The sequence below is a fragment of the Ruditapes philippinarum genome, unplaced genomic scaffold (genome assembly GCF_026571515.1).
Source record: "Ruditapes philippinarum isolate M1 unplaced genomic scaffold, ASM2657151v2 ctg11050_1_1_1_1, whole genome shotgun sequence".
In the NCBI taxonomy this organism is placed as follows: domain Eukaryota; kingdom Metazoa; phylum Mollusca; class Bivalvia; order Venerida; family Veneridae; genus Ruditapes; species Ruditapes philippinarum.
The window spans coordinates 17,026-34,457 of NW_026856102.1; the positions used below are offsets into that span (position 1 = coordinate 17,026).

Here is a 17,432-nt window from a genome sequence, read left to right on the forward strand (position 1 = left end):
AAACATTGAACTGTGGCTGGGTATTGAACTGTCGACCTCGATCCCCTGGGCCAGGTTAATTTTGAACCTAGGGCTTATATTTCAACACACATGGTAGAAATACAAAAGAACATGTTTCATGCCAAATATCTAAGCTCTACCTCCTTTGGATTTTCACAAGAATTTTTTTTAAAGTTTTACTATATACATGTATATATAACGAAAATAAATGACCCCCTGGGGCGGGGCCAATTTTGACCCAAGGGAATTTATTTGAACAAACTTCGTAGACATCCACTAGAAGATGTTTCATGCCAAATATCTTATCTATAGTGCTTTTGGATTTTCACAAGAGTTTTAAATAATTTACTATTACATATACAATCAATCACCCCTTGGGCTAGGCCAATTTTAAATCTAAAGGCTTTCATTTGAACAAACTTGTTAGACATTGACTAGAAGATGTTTCATGTCTAAGCTCTACCTCTTTTGGATTTTTACAAGAAGAGATTTTAAGTTTTTATTATATACATGCAAGGAAAATCAATGACCCCTGGGGTGGGGCCAATTTCCACCCTAGGGCTTTTATTTGAACAAACTTGGTAGACATCCATTAGAAGATGTTTCATGCCAAATATCTAAGCTCTAGCTCTTTTACAAGAAGATTTTTTTTAAATTTTTTGTAAAAAAATCTTTTGGTTGCCATGGCAACAAGAGTTCTTTATGGAATTTAATTGTTTGAACAACTTTGGTAGAGCTTCATGCAAGGAGTATCCCTGCAAAGTTTCAACAAATTTGGCCATGTGGTTTAAGAGGAGAAGTTTTTAAAAGAAATTGTTGACGCACTGACGATGGACGGCGGACAATGGGCCATCACAAAAGCTCACCTTGAGGACATAGTCAATCAATTTTGACTCAAATATAATATAACCTAATATTCTATTGTATATCTTTTCATTGCAGTTTCAAATATCAACAGTAACAATAAAACTATTTTACAAAATGTTGTAATTTATTTATGTACAAATGTAAATGATACACTCATGAAAATGCTTAAAGTAAATAATATATGATGTAAAAATGATATGAAAATGAAAACAATACAAAACAATATAACATCAAGTATCATAGTCATCGTCTATTTTTCTCTTGAGAGGGTTGATATTTTGTAAAAGTGTCTGTCCGCCTGGGGCTGGTACCATGGTTACCTGCTGATTGGTGCCCATTATTTGTGTCTGTACCAAGCTACCACCAGAACTTACTTGACCTTGCATTAACCCTTGACCTAAAAAATAGAACACAAATTAATTTATAATTTAGTTTCTTTAAGTGTGATTTATTTTATATATATTTCTCCAGGTAAATGCAGCATGGGGTGGATGAAGGCCACAGATATTTTAGTGAATCAGATCAACAAGTGCTTTATAATTCATGTACACATGTACATTATTTCATGCATGAGTAGATATCTGGACAGAACTTAAAACCATTTAGATCAAATACCAAGTGCTTTTTCACTTGAAAGAGTTCAATTCTAGTGGGATAGATTTAAATGACAAGTTTCAAAATATATGAAATTAAAAACATGAACCATACAATACGACATTAGAAACATGTACATTAGAAACATGTACTATACAACATGACATTAGAAACATGTACCATACAACATGACATTAGAAACATGTACCATACAATATGACATTAGAAACATGAACCATACAATATGACATTAGAAACATGTACCATACAATATGACATTAGAAACATGTACCATACAATATGAAATCAGAAACATGTACCATACAATATGACATTAGAAACATATACCATACAATACGACATTAGAAACATGAACCATACAATATGACATTAGAAACATGTACCATACAATATGACATTAGAAACATGTACCATACAATATGACATTAGAAACATGTACCATACAATATGAAATCAGAAACATGTACCATACAATATGACATTAGAAACATATACCATACAATGACGACATTAGAAACTTGTACCATACAATATGACATTAGAAACTTGTACCATACAATATGACATTAGAAACATGAACCATACAATATGACATTAGAAACATGAACCATACAATATGACATTAGAAACATGTACCATACAATATGACATTAGAAACATGTACCATACAATATGACATTAGAAACATGTACCATACAATACGACATTAGAAACATGTACCAAACAATATGACATTAGAAACATGAACCATACAATATGACATAAGAAACATGTACCATACAATATGACATTAGAAACATGTACCATACAATCATAATAGTTTGATAAGGATCATTTCATCCACTCGTATGAACCTGTTGAATTTTATTTTCCATTACAACAGGGGCCAGATTACATAAAATGAGCTAATTATAACAAAAGGTACATAACAATTTAAAGTAAATCTGAGTAACACTTTCAAAATTCAACACCAATGATGAAGCCATACATTAGACTACAGACACTGAGCATCCAAATTATTAGTACACCCTGGACTTTTAATTTTGATGACACTGAAAACAAAATTATAATCACAGTAACAAACCTTGTTGAACTCGTACTATAGGCTTTACTTGTGATGGTCTGTTAATTACTGTAAGCGGTTGAGTTGGCGTACCTATCTGGATCTTACCTGTAAATTAACAATCTCAAATGTTAAGTTAGAGACATAAACATTTCAAAAAATATTCTTGCTTAATTTGTTAGAATTCTTTTTAATAATTGTAAGAATTCTTTTTAATATTTGTAAGAATTCTTTTTATTATTTGTAAGAATTATTTTTAATACAATCATACGGTATCTGAGTCTACTAATGCCATGTGGCATGAGACAGTTATACAGTGGTCTTTATGTACAACATATGACTTGTATTTTATGAAATCGTTTTCATGTTCATTGCAGTGCTTGTTTAAATTAATGCGTACAAATATGTTTGTTAAAAACAAAATAGGTTGAAAAAAAAAATGTTCCCTTCAGTAGTTTCGGAAATACAAACTTGCACGCAACAGCACTTCCTATTCTACGAATTATCAAACTTAAAAGTAATTCAATCCATTTATACTTAAAAACCTATCTATTCAACAGCTAACAAAAGTTACATAAGAAAAGGATGGGAGTCGATACTGAATACTGCTGATTCAAATGTAAATTTAGACTCTGTCTTAAAACTGACGTGGCTTATAAGGAAGTTAATAGAGCTCTTTGCTATCTAAATATAAAATCTAAAATCTTTTTTACCTGTTGACTGTCTTTGTACTTGTGTAAGTGAGATTCTCTGACCACCTGACAATGAACTAACTGGCAAACCAATTGGAATTCGGTGTAACTAAAATATATAAAGGGAAATAACCAATAATATAAATTTCTTTATGATATTCAGTTAATTACTTTACTCAAAATAGCTTTCAACAGTTTGGAGATAAAATCAAATGAGCTGTGCCAACTTGAACAATAACGGACTGTAAGACTTTTCTTGTGCTATATGTACAATTAATAAAATTCTCCTTATTCATTTGAAGAATTCACTAAATTCAATCTTTTTTTCACATTTACACATTTCAAGACTCCATATCACACTTTTAAAAATATTTAAGCTTATATTACCACACAGATATACATACAATTCTATATTAAGCTCCATGATTACCATTATTATATTTACATATAACTGATTTTCCCTTACTTTGTTAAATTTTATAACACACTTGCAATACTTTGAATTTGACACATGGTAGTGCAAGCTGACCAACTCTACATTTCTGACAAAGGTTTGAATTAAAAGGATTGATTTAACTACAAGAGGATTGTGGTTGGCTTTACACAAAAATTATTTTATCTTCTATAATTATCTAAAATAAATTAAAGAGCATTAAGTCCAAAAAAATAACATTTTTAAGCAAAAAACAAAAGAATAAAAACCATTACTGTACCAATTTTTCTTCATTTTTTTGAATAAACATATTTCTTTGTTACAATGTATATAAACCAAAAATAATGATTTTACTTTTTTCTTATTGCTGACAAGTTTGTAATTTGGAGCCGAGAGACAATATCTGTCCGGAGGTAGCCGGGGACCAGTATATGGTTTGATCAGAGGAAGAGACTGTGAATTCTTGTGTCTGGCAATCTCCAGCAGTAGCTGAAATAAATAATTTACACAAATAATGATGTAACAATTAATTTTTTACATACCGGTAAACAATTTTGTGATACACAAAATGCTACAAAAACAGAATATAATTTAAATATGAAATAATTGTTTGAAGAAAAATATGTATTTACATATGCAAATAGTAACACCTGTATAAGACAAATTGAGATTTTGAAAAACTTAAAATCAATGACTGTATTTTTTTTCGTATGCTGGCTGAGAAACACTTCATAAATCAAAACCAAGGAATAGTTCCTATATGTAAAACATGATGCCCCTTTTGTTAACTATTAAAAAAAATTAATCTCTGGTGGGGTGTTGTGAAGGTGATCCCTCCTAACGGGCAGCTAATTTTACATCTTTTTTTTATACCTTCTTGTTGCCATGATTGAAAAGACCTTGGATCATTAAAAAATCTGTCCATAACCCGCAGATAGAAATTCAAACAATACAGAGGTACAGAAAATGTGAAATTCTTTAATAAACTTAGAATTTTTTGTGTGTATTTTTTAGTCTGATTTGAGTTAATATCGTTTGAACCCTTTTTTATTTTTGGGCCATTTCACAAAGATAAACTGATAAGTCTTGAAAAACAAATTGACTGTGAGCAAATTATCTATTATTTGACAGACAACGTCTGATAGACTTTCAAAGATCCTAAAAGCTCACCCCAAGCTAGCTCAGGTGTGCTAAAAAGTCACAGAATACCCTTGTCTCAAAAGCTTTAGATGGAGATGTGGGCGATAAGAAGTGTGGCAAGCATACATATACATACTAAAATATCATTTTTATCTGAAATTTTACCTCTCTGTGTGACTTTGACCTTGGTTGCAGTGACCTGGCTGAATTTTAAGTGCAAAACTCAGCCTAACAATGATGAAAATTTATATATAAATCCCTCAATGCATGTAGAAGTTTCAAAGACAATTTAAGTGTGACCTTCATTTTTGTCGTTATATCTGTTATAAATCTCTAAATGAGCTAGTAGTCCAACTAATTGTACTACACAATGAGTAGTCCAACTAATTAGACTTGTCAAAGAGACATCGAGATAACTTTGGACGGGCGATGTCTTTTTCCAACAGTAAGAAGAAAAAAAATTTGTAAAATGGGTCAAACCATTCACGCCGAATAAATTAGGCTGCACGATGAGAAAACTGTGCTACTTTGTGTAAGGACAATATCTCCTCTCTACAAACATAAGCGGTCGGCACATTTGTCTTGTCAATAATGGTCAAATTATCATAAAACAAGCAATTATCATAGTATTGCAAGCAATCCATAAGTCCCCTACCGGTTAGAACCCCATCAACATTCTGAAGGGCCATTGGCCATTCACTAATGTTTCAATTTTTCTCTATTTTAAGTAAATTTGTTGGAAAAGTTCTTTAAAAGTGATCACAGGAAACAGTTTTTATGAACAGACAGACAGACGGACTGAAGGACACTCTAAAGTTAATATTTGAAACATCCCTGTTACCAAAATATCACATTTTAAAAGCAAAATTCTTAAAGAGAAGATAACTCTTGAATTAAAGATGTAATTTCATAAAAATTTTCAGCTCTTTTTGACTAATCACAAATATTGTTATATTTGCCATGTTTTAAGCCTATTTGTTGCCAAGGCAACTGATATTTTTTCAAAATAGGAAGAACAGATAAGACATGCATAAGCTCAAGACTGCTATTTACCCATATGTCAAGTTTCATTACTTTTTGAGTTATCACTGGATCCAGTTTATGTGTAAAATTTGCCATAATTTCAGCCTATTTGTTGCCATAGCAACCAGAATTTTCAACATAGGAAGAAAAGAAAAAGACGTGTATAATCTCCATACTGCCATCTATCCATATACCAAGTTTCATAAAAATATTTTCAGTACTGTACTTTTCAAGTTATCGCGGGATCCAGTTTTGTGGACTGATGGACTGACAGACAGACGGACGGACGGACGGAGGGTAAACCTAAAGTCCCCTCCGGTAAACCGGTAGGGGACTAATAATCTGCCCTTTACAAGAACAAAATTACTATCGTGCACCCATTTCCTATATACAATATATATAAGCTACTTTTTCAAGTTCGATATTTATTTTTTGTAAATGAAGATAGATGGCTTAATCTTTTTAATGGCTGCTGTAAGATTGTGCTATGTTTGCATGTAGGTATCTTTAAAAAAATGCGAGAGCAAAATATTGGCCATGTTGGGAAACACGCATTACGCTATGGCAAGTTATATACCTTGCATATTTCATACGAGGAAGTCAAAGGCCGGGACTGAGAAGTGGATCGAATCGCATTGATTTTGATCTTCAAGTGTTCCGAGTGAAAACAGAAGCTGTGCATGAAATATTGAATGACACATTTAAAACGGAAAATTGAATGATTTTTAAACAGGCTGGTGAAAATGCCCAATCAGGCTGCAGTGTTGCATCTAGGCCGCGTGATTGCTCAATTTGAGCATCGCGCATTTTAATGAAGTCAATGCGCGCCAAGTCTCGCATCAAACGATCTTTTCAAAAAATTGTTTATGACATAAAAAATCATATTTCTAGTAAAATAATAGATTTCTTTTAAACTTTGTTTGTTTATTGAGCATAATATATAACATAAACAGAAATAAAAATATTTGGTAACTGTCACTTTTGAGAGAATTATTTCACATAATTTGTTCTTTCTGTTTATGTTAATATTTTGTTATACATTTAGCTTAAGGTCTTCAGCGTACCCGTTTATATATACGACATGACGTGAACGCTGAAGATAACCCCGTAGGGAAAGTCCACCAATAATCGTGCCAGGAATCTGACACGCTCGTATTTATTTATCGAACATGCCACGAAGTAAAGTGAAGCATACCTTGATAAAACGATATATAAACTGTTGATTAGCCAAGGATTGACAAATAAAAATCTTATTAGGAACATAAACTACCTAATAGTTTCCGACAGGTAAAAATTTCGGCACTTGGCCGCCATCTTGCCAAAATGTTTGACCACGTGATTACGAGATTGACCTTTAGGAACCCATGTGCCTCCAATATTTTTATAGATTACTTTTTTTTAAGATGTTGAAAAAGGTTATTTATTGACTGTTATATTCAATAAAATCATATTTAAATACTAAAAAATTTATGAAAATAAATAAAAACATTATCTTGAATAAAAATATCGAAATCATGTCAACAAAATGTTCTAAATATAGTACACAACTCTATTCAAATCTGTTCCCGCGAATGACGTCATACGAGGTCTCGCGTGGCACTTGAATGTCATGGCCGATTGTAGTCGGCGAAAATTTATGTTTTACAGTTAAATAGGCAATTTTAATGACGGTATTAATATTTTATTACTTGAATTGGTATAGAACGATATTTAAATAATTGTTTCACCGTCATATGCACAAGAATTGATCAGGTCAAGTGTATTTGCAAGTGAAAAACAAGAATAAATCAACTTATGTTATTCTGGTTAGGTTTCGTAACGGGACTAATCCAAAACTTTAATGCCGCATCTGATGAAAAACAAAAATGTTAAAAAGCGGCTTATAAAGTTTTGGAAGCCAGAACTATTATACATTATGCTCAATAAACAAACAAAGTTTAAAAGAAATCTCTTTATTATTATCCTAGAAATGTGATGTTTTATGTCATAAGCCTGATCGTATTCGGGCATTTTCACCAGCCCGTTTAAAGACTTCCCGGTTCATAGGCTTTGCCTAATTTCATATTTTATTTACAATAGCAATTGTGTTCTTTTTTATCAAGAGGAGATTATTTTTATGATAATTTGGACATTATTGGCATGACAAGTCCGAACGCCTGTGTATCCTAGAGTCATAAGTACAAATATATATATATTCATTGTATCTGTACAAGTTATATGCGCGATAATATAATTAAATAATCATAAAATATAATGGTTTGTCTCGTAAAATAATAATTATCCGGTTACCCGTACAGCTGTCAATTAGACGAATACTATAACACTATAATTTTAGTAAAATATTTCAAGTATTGATATCTTACGATAAGTGAATTCTAGCATTTGGTTTATGAGTCTTGGCTCATGCTCTGTGACGCCCATATCTTTCAATATAGCCGCCATAACCTGCGCATCTCGAGGCGAACTTTTTGCTGGAACTGCCGACATTTCCCCTGTTTTGGGTGTATAAAAAATTAATCAAGTGAACGGAATTTATGGGAAAAAAATCCATTGTACAAGCATCAAAGATGAATCGTTTCTTTAAAAAGTAAACAGATGGCCATTTAGGGGAAAATTATGTTGAATTCTAAGGAGAATATGTCTGAAAGCCTACAGAAATTATATTTTATTTCTTCTAACTATTTCGTCTAAAATAAATTTTGCATTTCATTTCTTCAGAAAAATATGGCCGACATGTCACACCTGCCAATTGTGGCAGGCTTGTTTTTGTTTGTTTTTCTGACTTGGAGGGATTTGTCAGGAACGGAACAGTCCTCACACGTACACAAAGACATCAAGGCCCCAAAACTAGCACAATTTGCTACCCCAACCATCAAGTTTTTATATTGGTAGGTCCGAAATTTTGACATTTTCATCTGTTCATTCTGTTCATAATTTTTCATGCATAATTTTTTATGGTAAAGGGTCAACTCGGCCCTATACCAATTCGGCACAGGTCAACTCGGCACAGGTCAACTCGGTCCTCTATTAAAAACATATATTAGGATATAGATTGTTTAGTTAATAAAAATTTTAAGGAGAAAATTACTATAAAATTTTTCAGAAATATGATCACTTACAAAAGTTGGCAGTGTACCTGTACAGTCTGTGCGAAAGTCTGTCGGTCCTCGGACCTCGCCAACTAAAAATCAGGAGGGCCGAGAAAATTTCGATACAGTCAGTCCTCATGTCCGAATAAAATTTCAGCCAGTTTGAAACAATTTTTGGCCAAAATATGCAAAACTGTTTTATTTATTATGTTTCTGTATATTTTTTTTCATAGTATCTTATAGTTGAGTCTGATAATTCATATTTGCTGAATATTTTTGATTATGATTATGGCAATATCCCTCCCCCACCCCTACAAAAAATACCTTTCAGAGTCCGGGCCGCAAAAAAACCATCAGGGCCGGAAATAAATCTAAGGATCCCAGTCCTTGTGGCTGGAAAAAAATTTTGACTTTCGCATTGACTGCAGTGTACGCATTGTTTGAAATTATCTTTGTTAAGAAGAGATATCAAGACTATATATGTTAAATATTGATCAATAAATAGAGTTTTTAGATTGAATTTTTGTGACAATAAATGTAATTGTATTTAATACTGTTTATTCTTTAATACAACAAATGCTTTTTTAACGATATTTTTTACAAAAAATCTGGAGTAGCAAAACATGCAGTAAAGGGAGAGAATAGTATGTCATTCCCTTTGTTTACCAGTTGTAACTATATAAGGAAAAAACAGACTTCCCGAAAGTTGAAAAAAACTGTCAGACATTCGGTCTGACAAACCATGAAAATCTGTCGGACCGAAACGAAATCTGTCGGACCAAATAAAATTGATCAAAATCAAAGAATGACTTGTGTTTGTATTTCTAAGACACTTTTTGTTTTTATTTTTTTCGCCGTAAAAATCGGCACATTCCTTACAGCGCATTTTCATCTCCTCCCTATCATACACCAACGATTCACTGTCTTGCTTCTATTTTTCATTAAATTTTGTCTCGGGTCTCTTCTTTTTATCCTTTTACTGCTGTTTTGCCTGTTCCTCTGACGTAGATTTTTTATTTTTCCGAGGTTTGGCACCTTTAGCGACGCCATTTTGTATACATGCGGCTTGGATAAAAGCCGGACAGTCGGACCGATCCGGAATAAAAACTCGTCGGACCTGATAAAAATTTATCGGACATGTCCGTCGGACCGACGTATTTCGGGAAGTCTGAAAAAAAGGCTTGAATTTAAGAACAATAGACTTAATAGTTAATATATAATTTGTTTTTATTTCAGTTATTCCTGAGGGTACCGGAAAGTCTTTGAGCAGTATTCACATGTGCTGAATGAGAAGTTCCCACATTTCAGTGTAGAAGGAGATAATTACCCTCCTCCACCAATGCGGCAACTTTTTGCTCAAGGACTTGGTATTCTTAAAATTATCATCATTGCTATGGTCGTCCTCGGCCAGAATCCATTCCCTCATCTTAACATTGATACCCCAAGTATCTTCACTTGGGCAGTGGAGAACAAAGTAAGTATATGTTCCTTCAGGACTTATTTTTACCCTTGGAAGAGGCCCTTCCCTTAACTTTGGCTGAAAATAACACATTATTGTTTTTTTCTTGCAAATGGGGTAGAAAAACCTGATTTAAATTTAATTTAGGGATTTGAAATAAAACTTCTTTTGGGGAAAAAAGCCTCGATGTTTAAATCTATCATAATATACATGTTGTTAAATTTTTTATGTAAGCTATTCTTGTATTTTTTCAGTCTGTGTTGAAACTGGACCTTTTTAATTGGGAAAATTAGAGTTGTAATGCCATTATTTGTGAAAATACTCATAATGATAGAAACTGTTTCAGCTATTGTATATCTATTAAATGGGGGAAAAATTTGTGTTTAAATCAGGAAAGTGTCATAGTTTAATATCTCTGTTCTCAATAACTACAGGTTTGTTGATTTTTTTCCCATACATACTCTGATTTAAGTTTCATTTTATACAAATTAACAGTTATCAAAATTTTTGCTAAACTGGGCCACAATTAAAAAATTCCTTGTTTGCTGTCTCCCGACCCTGACTTGAAAGTTAGGGTAGGTAGGTAGGCAGAATATTTTTTTTTATTTTATGACTCTCCAAAGTTATCTCTATGTTCATAAGAAAGCAAAATATGCTGTAAACAGACTGTTCAAAACTTAAACTTATGTTCTATATCATCTCTTTTCCTCATAAAAGAACTTTATTTTGCTTTGAAAATTGTTTGTTCCTTATACGAGTTTGAGCTAAATGACAAAAAAAACATTTCAGCTCAGGAGGCAATAAAAACTTTTGGGTAGGGCTGATTTTTAAAGGTTCGGTAGGGAGACAGCAAACAAATATATTTTTAATTCTGGCCCTGTGTAAAAAAGATGCTTTTTACCATTGAGAATGTGAGTGAAATTGGGTCATAAATCTTCATAAGTATTCAACAATACACAAATCAGTTATTCACTCAGGAGTTAAACATGTCAGAATAAAGTATCAAAACATTTTGAAATATATTTTCATACTGTATTAAATTTTGTTAATAAAAACTGCTTGTTTTGATCACCTTGTAAACAAGAGTGACTGTTTGTTTAATTTTTTTTTGTTTAATTTTTCAGTTGTATGCCTGTCTGATGATATTTTTCGTCAGCAATGCCATTGAAGGACAACTTATATCCACAGGGGCCTTTGAAATATCTTTTAATGGTAAGATCATTTTGATATATACATGTATAATTGCATTTGTTTTATTAACTAGCCAATACGAGTGTTTATATCTGTTTCAATGAGTCAGTACATTGGGTAATTAACTTGACTATTCAAGGAATAGTAGAGCTATCCTTCTCACTTGTGCATCATCAGAATTATTGTTAGCAGTACACTTTTGTTAAAATTTTGCATGCAGCTTCATATCCATCAATCACTTACAATATTTGATTGTAACTTCACATACTTATTTGAGAGCATAATAGGAGGTCACTTTCCAAGGCTTATAACCTCTAGTGTAATCTTTGACACTTTTTGAACTTAGAATCTTCTTTGTTAAAGTTTTGCATGCAACGTCAGTCTTCAAAACTACCAATGGTTTCCACTTGAAACTATATACAGGTCTTTGTAATCATAACCGGAGGTTACTTTCCAAGTCCAGTAATTCTGAAATGGATTTTGACAGAATTATGACTGTTTTTGAATTTAAAGGCTGTTTTTGAACTTAGATTGTTTTTGAACTAAAAATGCTCTTGGTTAAAATTTTGCATGCAACATTAATAAGGTATTCACTTGACTACTAATAAATTGCTTCAGGATTACAATTGGAAGTTTTATTTCCAAGGCCCATAATTCTAGTATGGGCAATGACAGAATTATAGGCCTTTATGAACTTAGAACATTAATTGGTTTAAGTTTTCTGGCAACATTTCAGTTGAACATTTATCATAGAGATTCTGATTGTATTCACATGAAACTTGATTCATGCTTTTTTAGTTACAATACAGGGTCACTTTCCAAGACCCATAACTCTTGCATGGATTTTGAATGAACTATGGCCCCTTTGTGAACTTATAATAACAAAATTCATTGGTCCATATCCAAGACTTTATTTCATGTACATTATTATATATTTAATATAATAGTTTTGTTAATTGTTATGATATCCAGGATCATGTTAATTTTTATGTTAAATAAAGAAATAATAAACTTTTTATCCGATGTATTTATTACTAGTTTAAGATGTTACAAGATTCAGACATTTAATGCACAAAAGTTCCTCCAATAGGGAATTAAATGACATAAATTATATGCAAAGTTTACAGTTGTAATAGGGGTACTTGAAATATGATATAGTCCAGACTGAGGTTTCCTCTGTAATTAATTCTAAATCATTTTGATATAATACAAGGGTAAGCTTGAAAGAGAAGGACAACTTTTTCAAAGTTTTAAAACAGTTTAGTTCTATTTCGTTTCAGATGTGCCAGTTTGGTCAAAATTAGAAACTGGAAGAATTCCAAATGCTGGAGAAATGTTTCAAATTATTGAGAATCACATGCGATTTGGACAACCTTCAGGCAACACCTAGCTTTTGTGAGTCTTTATTTTTGTATTAATTTCATTTTAGTTTTGCATCCTTGAGATAAAAAAGTTACAGTGACAAATTCTTAGTTGTAAAATATACATATTGAGCTTTAAGTTTAAAGTGTTCAAAGAAATTTGTAAGTGCAATTGTTTATTGCATTACTCATATTTAAGTGGATGTTTTTCTCTTTTGTGACTGTAACCCTTAAAAAGTGGTGTGTGCAGTCTCTTTGTCTTACTCACGATAGATATAAGTTATGTATGTAACTTGGTTTAATTGTTATTTTAAAAGGATGGATTTTAAATAAAATATACCTGTAGATAAATTGGCTTGAATTCATTTTTTTTTATTAAAAACGTTAATTAGTAAGGGCTTTTGATATAATGTATGTATTTTTTTTCTTTAATATTTTATGCAAATTTTTTGCCCCAAAATATATTTTGTTTTTACCCCCCCTTCATTACATTTATAAGAAGGAAAACAAAATGATTTTATCTCCAGTGTACAAAAATATGTTTTGTTATTCTATTAATATATGAATGTAATATATTTATTTTCAGTTCCACAGTCCACCATCATCCATATAGCCTCATTGTGTCTTTCATATGAAATATAATTACTTCCCTTGATTGGAGCAGAGTAACTTCCCCTTGTATCAACAGATGGCGTACCTCAAGACACTGATTAATGATGGCGTTTGTTTCAAGCTACTCAGGGTAGCTAACTCTCGCTGGATGTAGACATCAGAATGATCTTCAGGGACGCTGTTTCCTCGATGAAGGAGCTGTTTTTCTCATCTGATCTAGGGATGATTTTCTGTGTTCATCACCTCATATTTTAAATGCATTATACAAATTTGTTATATACATTTATTTATGTTTTTTTTTTTAATTAAAGAAACTGTTGTTATTTTTTTTGCCAACAGGTCAGTTACCTTTTTTATATGAACACTCTAATCCACTTTCGCTGCAAATACAGTTTTGCTTGAATTTCCTTTTATAATTAAATATAGTTGTATATATATATAGATACTGGTAAATGTTTGTTGTAAATAATTATGTATGTGTGGTGTGGTTGTGTTTATGTGGGTCTTATAATCCACTAATGGTCTGTCACCAATTTATTATTTTCCTACTTATTTTTTAGCCGTAAAAAAATAACGAAAAAAACAACCCAAATATACAGGGTATAGTTCTTGTTATCTAGTTATTGTTGTACCAAAGAAATTAAAAGAAAGTTCTCTTTGAATTTCATATTTAAAGAAAAAGTTTTATACAGTATTTATCATATAAACTAAAGTGCAGGGGTGAAGTAAAGCGATTTTATAAAAAACAATATTACTCTAGCGTAATAGCATTTTGACACAACATTATTTGCAACATATATACAAACATAGTGTTTAAGACTTTAAGTGCACTGATATTAGTATTACACTATAGGCATCTTGTAAGCGTTACACTGTAGGGACCTAAAGTGTAACGCTAACATAAGGGCATGTCAATCAAAAATGTATCTTTTTTTAAATGTAAACCGTTACTATTATGGAAATGCGATAAATACAATATTATATTTGTATAGATTCAATACTAAATTTATTGAACTTGTTGAATAAAACAATATGGTCACAAGGCTTAACATGATTTTATTCAACCTTTCCCCAAATTCTATTAATTTTTATAAAATCCTTATATTAAAACCACCTGTACCACAGTTCTAAAAGTTTTCATGAAAAAAAAATTATTAAAGCAATTTTTTATGAAGTTATTTTTACTTTTAGTGTTTTGTCTATGTGTTTTAGAAATTGCAATGAAATTTAGAATTTTTCATATCTTAAAAAGTTGCTAGTTAACATTTAGAAACTGATTTCGATCATTTTTCATCCAAATTTGGTAATTTGTAAACATGTAGTAAAATTATATGTGTAAATATATGAGAAGTTAGTAAAAAAAATTCATTCCATCATTACTGGAACCAGGAGTACTTCAGTGTTGTTATATTTTTCTAGTCCTTTGGGATCATTGATTAAGTGTTGGGAATTGAGTACCGCTCAAGCCGGTGCTAAGGGGCGTGAGGGATGTTGCACTTATTCATTATCCCTCATGTGCAGACTCAATCAAACCAAGTGTGCAATTTTCAAGTAATGTTGTTGTGATTAATGCTTCCAAAGGATCACTTTGTTTCTAGATTTTTATCATATTATAGAGACAGTACTACTAGCACTTAAGAACTAAATTATGATACAAAATGTTGAATGTGTTTTATTCAGTACTCGATGATGTGTTTTTAACAGTATCTATATGGCATTTTAAAGCAGCACGCCTCCAGATTCATGCTAATTTTCATGAAAATTTGAAAATGTAATTCAAAGTATAATATAGTAAATTTACCAAGAGTGCAATTTACACATGATCAATGGCACCTACAAAGCATGTAAATTACCAAAAAGAGGTCAAAATATATAGAAATAGCTCTTACTGCATTAGTAACGCAGTAGATCTAGTAATCCAGTTATAAATGCTGAAAAATAGGTCATTAATCGCACATAACATGTAAACTATTACTAGAATTTTGAATCTCTAAGTTTCCTAAAATCTTAATCGATTTTTCTTAGGTTTGATTTTATTAAAATATTTTTGCTCATCTGGAGGCGTGCACTTTAATACTATTTGTATTTAGTGTAACCAGTGTTCTCTGAACTTTCAGTTCCAACAAGAACAGATTTTTAATTCATATGAAAACAAAAACTTCATGTAATTTTACCCAGGTGTCTTAAAGACCTTGCTCTGTGGGGATTCAGTAGTTTTAGTTAAAATGACCTCTTATATCAGCTCACAACCACTAGTCAAATGTTAAAATTTATGGGATTCAGTGATCAAAAGATAAATCTAGAGTGATATCATTTTGGTTGAAGTCATTATTTGCTACACAATGTTATAAACATGTACAATGTATAATATTCAAGTATTTTCTTTATTTACTGAACTTATAAATGAATAACTGTTTGATTTATCGATTATTCTAGATTTATTTATACAGAATTAGCATTTTTGTTACCTTTATACTTGCTTAATTTTCTTTATTTATTAGCTTGTCTGTTTCACAAAAATAGTCGAGCTATTATGATCCCTGTGACTTCGTAATTGTACAAAACTTTAATGTAGCTTATAATTCAAACATTTTAAAGTTATCAACATAAAACTTGGAATACTTGCTTATCATAACAAGGGGTATCATTCTGAATGCAGTATTTTTGGAGTTATTACTCCTTTTCAACTAAAATTTTTAACAGATGAGCATTAACACTTCATGCCATGCTTATGTTTTAAAGATTTATAACTTTACATATAAAGCCAGAAATAGTAAAGGTGTTTTTTAAACCTTGGCCTGCTGGGCAGTAAAAGATTCAATCAATGCAACCAATACAGACCTAGATCAGCGGGCACATGTTGGTCATCTGATTATGGTTAACACTGTTTTCTATCTAGTCGAGACATATTCAGTCATCGAATTTAGCACTGACCCGGTGGCCAATGGCTGGTGAAAATTAGTTCGGGGCCAGTGAAAATTTAGTTAAATATATAATAGAATGAATTCAAAACTCGAATTTGGGCTAGTAAATTCAAAATCTTATATTATTGACTGCATAATGTGAAATTTGCTATAAAAATGATGAATGGTTTTGTCCAGATTGAAAGATGGACAAGTCCATATATGATACAAGATATTTAGCATGGTAAAGGCTAAGGTTTATTGCCTTTGGATATACCAGTATATTGTTGTCACATGCTCTTATTTAATCATAATGACTAATGCATTTTGTGATTGAATAGATATGCAATCATCTGAATTTATGATGTTCTCTGCATTATACAACCAATCAGTTCCTGTTGATTTGAATTTATACATTGATTGTGTAAAGAAAGAAGTAATAAAACTAAGTTGAAATGGTTCAGAGTTGTCATCCCTTAGATTGTGTTGTTTTTAGCTTGACTTTTTCTAACAGATTAGTCCTGTTAAACTGCAGATATCAAGAGTGTTCATTAGGTCACTGCTTATGGCTGCGCCCGTAACCTAAAATGGTATTTGCTAAATTTTTTTGGTATATCTTTGTGATAAACTTATACATGTACCATATTTCAGCCAAATATTTTTCTTTTCAAATGGTAAATTTTTTATTTATTGTTGCTCTTGTACTTTTCCCCAATATGCTTGCAAAATTTGCAACACAAGTGTAACTGCATTTAAAAAAAAAAATATTACCACATAGAAAAATATCTGCAAGCATAATGGGAAAAGTAAAGGAGCTACAAAAGAGTTATTTACCATTGAAATCAGCAAGTGCTTACCTGGAACGTAGTACATGTTTATTATTCAAATACCGAGATATAATGAAAAAGTAGCAAAATACATTTCAGTTGCCAGTCATAAGTAATGACCCAAGGTTATAATCAACTAATGTCACCCACCCCGAGA

General features: G+C 31.5%; 2 protein-coding genes across 2 annotated transcripts; one reads left to right on the plus strand and one right to left on the minus strand.

Moving 5' to 3' along the window:
* Nucleotides 1–969: 969 nt before the first annotated feature.
* Nucleotides 970–8,320, minus strand: LOC132745411 (transcription initiation factor TFIID subunit 9B-like). The gene is made up of 5 exons (XM_060734327.1): nt 8,197–8,320; nt 4,025–4,188; nt 3,259–3,346; nt 2,567–2,653; nt 970–1,264 (listed from the first exon to the last, which is right to left on the minus strand). Exons 1-5 carry the CDS (start codon nt 8,318–8,320, stop codon nt 1,098–1,100), a joined length of 630 nt encoding a protein of 209 aa, XP_060590310.1. The 3' UTR covers nt 970–1,097.
* Nucleotides 8,321–8,527: 207 nt separating this feature from the next.
* LOC132745408 (thioredoxin reductase-like selenoprotein T1b) lies at nt 8,528–14,148 on the plus strand. The gene is made up of 5 exons (XM_060734322.1): nt 8,528–8,721; nt 10,159–10,396; nt 11,506–11,593; nt 12,853–12,967; nt 13,520–14,148. The coding sequence occupies exons 1-4, from the start codon at nt 8,558–8,560 to the stop codon at nt 12,960–12,962; spliced, it is 600 nt and encodes a 199-aa protein (XP_060590305.1). The 5' UTR covers nt 8,528–8,557; the 3' UTR covers nt 12,963–12,967; nt 13,520–14,148.
* Nucleotides 14,149–17,432: the final 3,284 nt, after the last annotated feature.

Excerpts from the sequence above, each read along its gene's own strand:
- LOC132745411 (XM_060734327.1), bottom strand. The coding sequence starts at position 8,320 with ATGTCGGCAGTTCCAGCAAAAAGTTCGCCTCGAGATGCGCAGGTTATG. Across the intron at positions 4,189-8,196 it reads AATGCTAGAATTCACTTATC|TCATTATTTGTGTAAATTAT; the intron begins GTAAGATATCAA and ends TTAATTGTTACA. Across the intron at positions 3,347-4,024 it reads TTGTCAGCAATAAGAAAAAA|TTACACCGAATTCCAATTGG; the intron begins GTAAAATCATTA and ends TATATATTTTAG.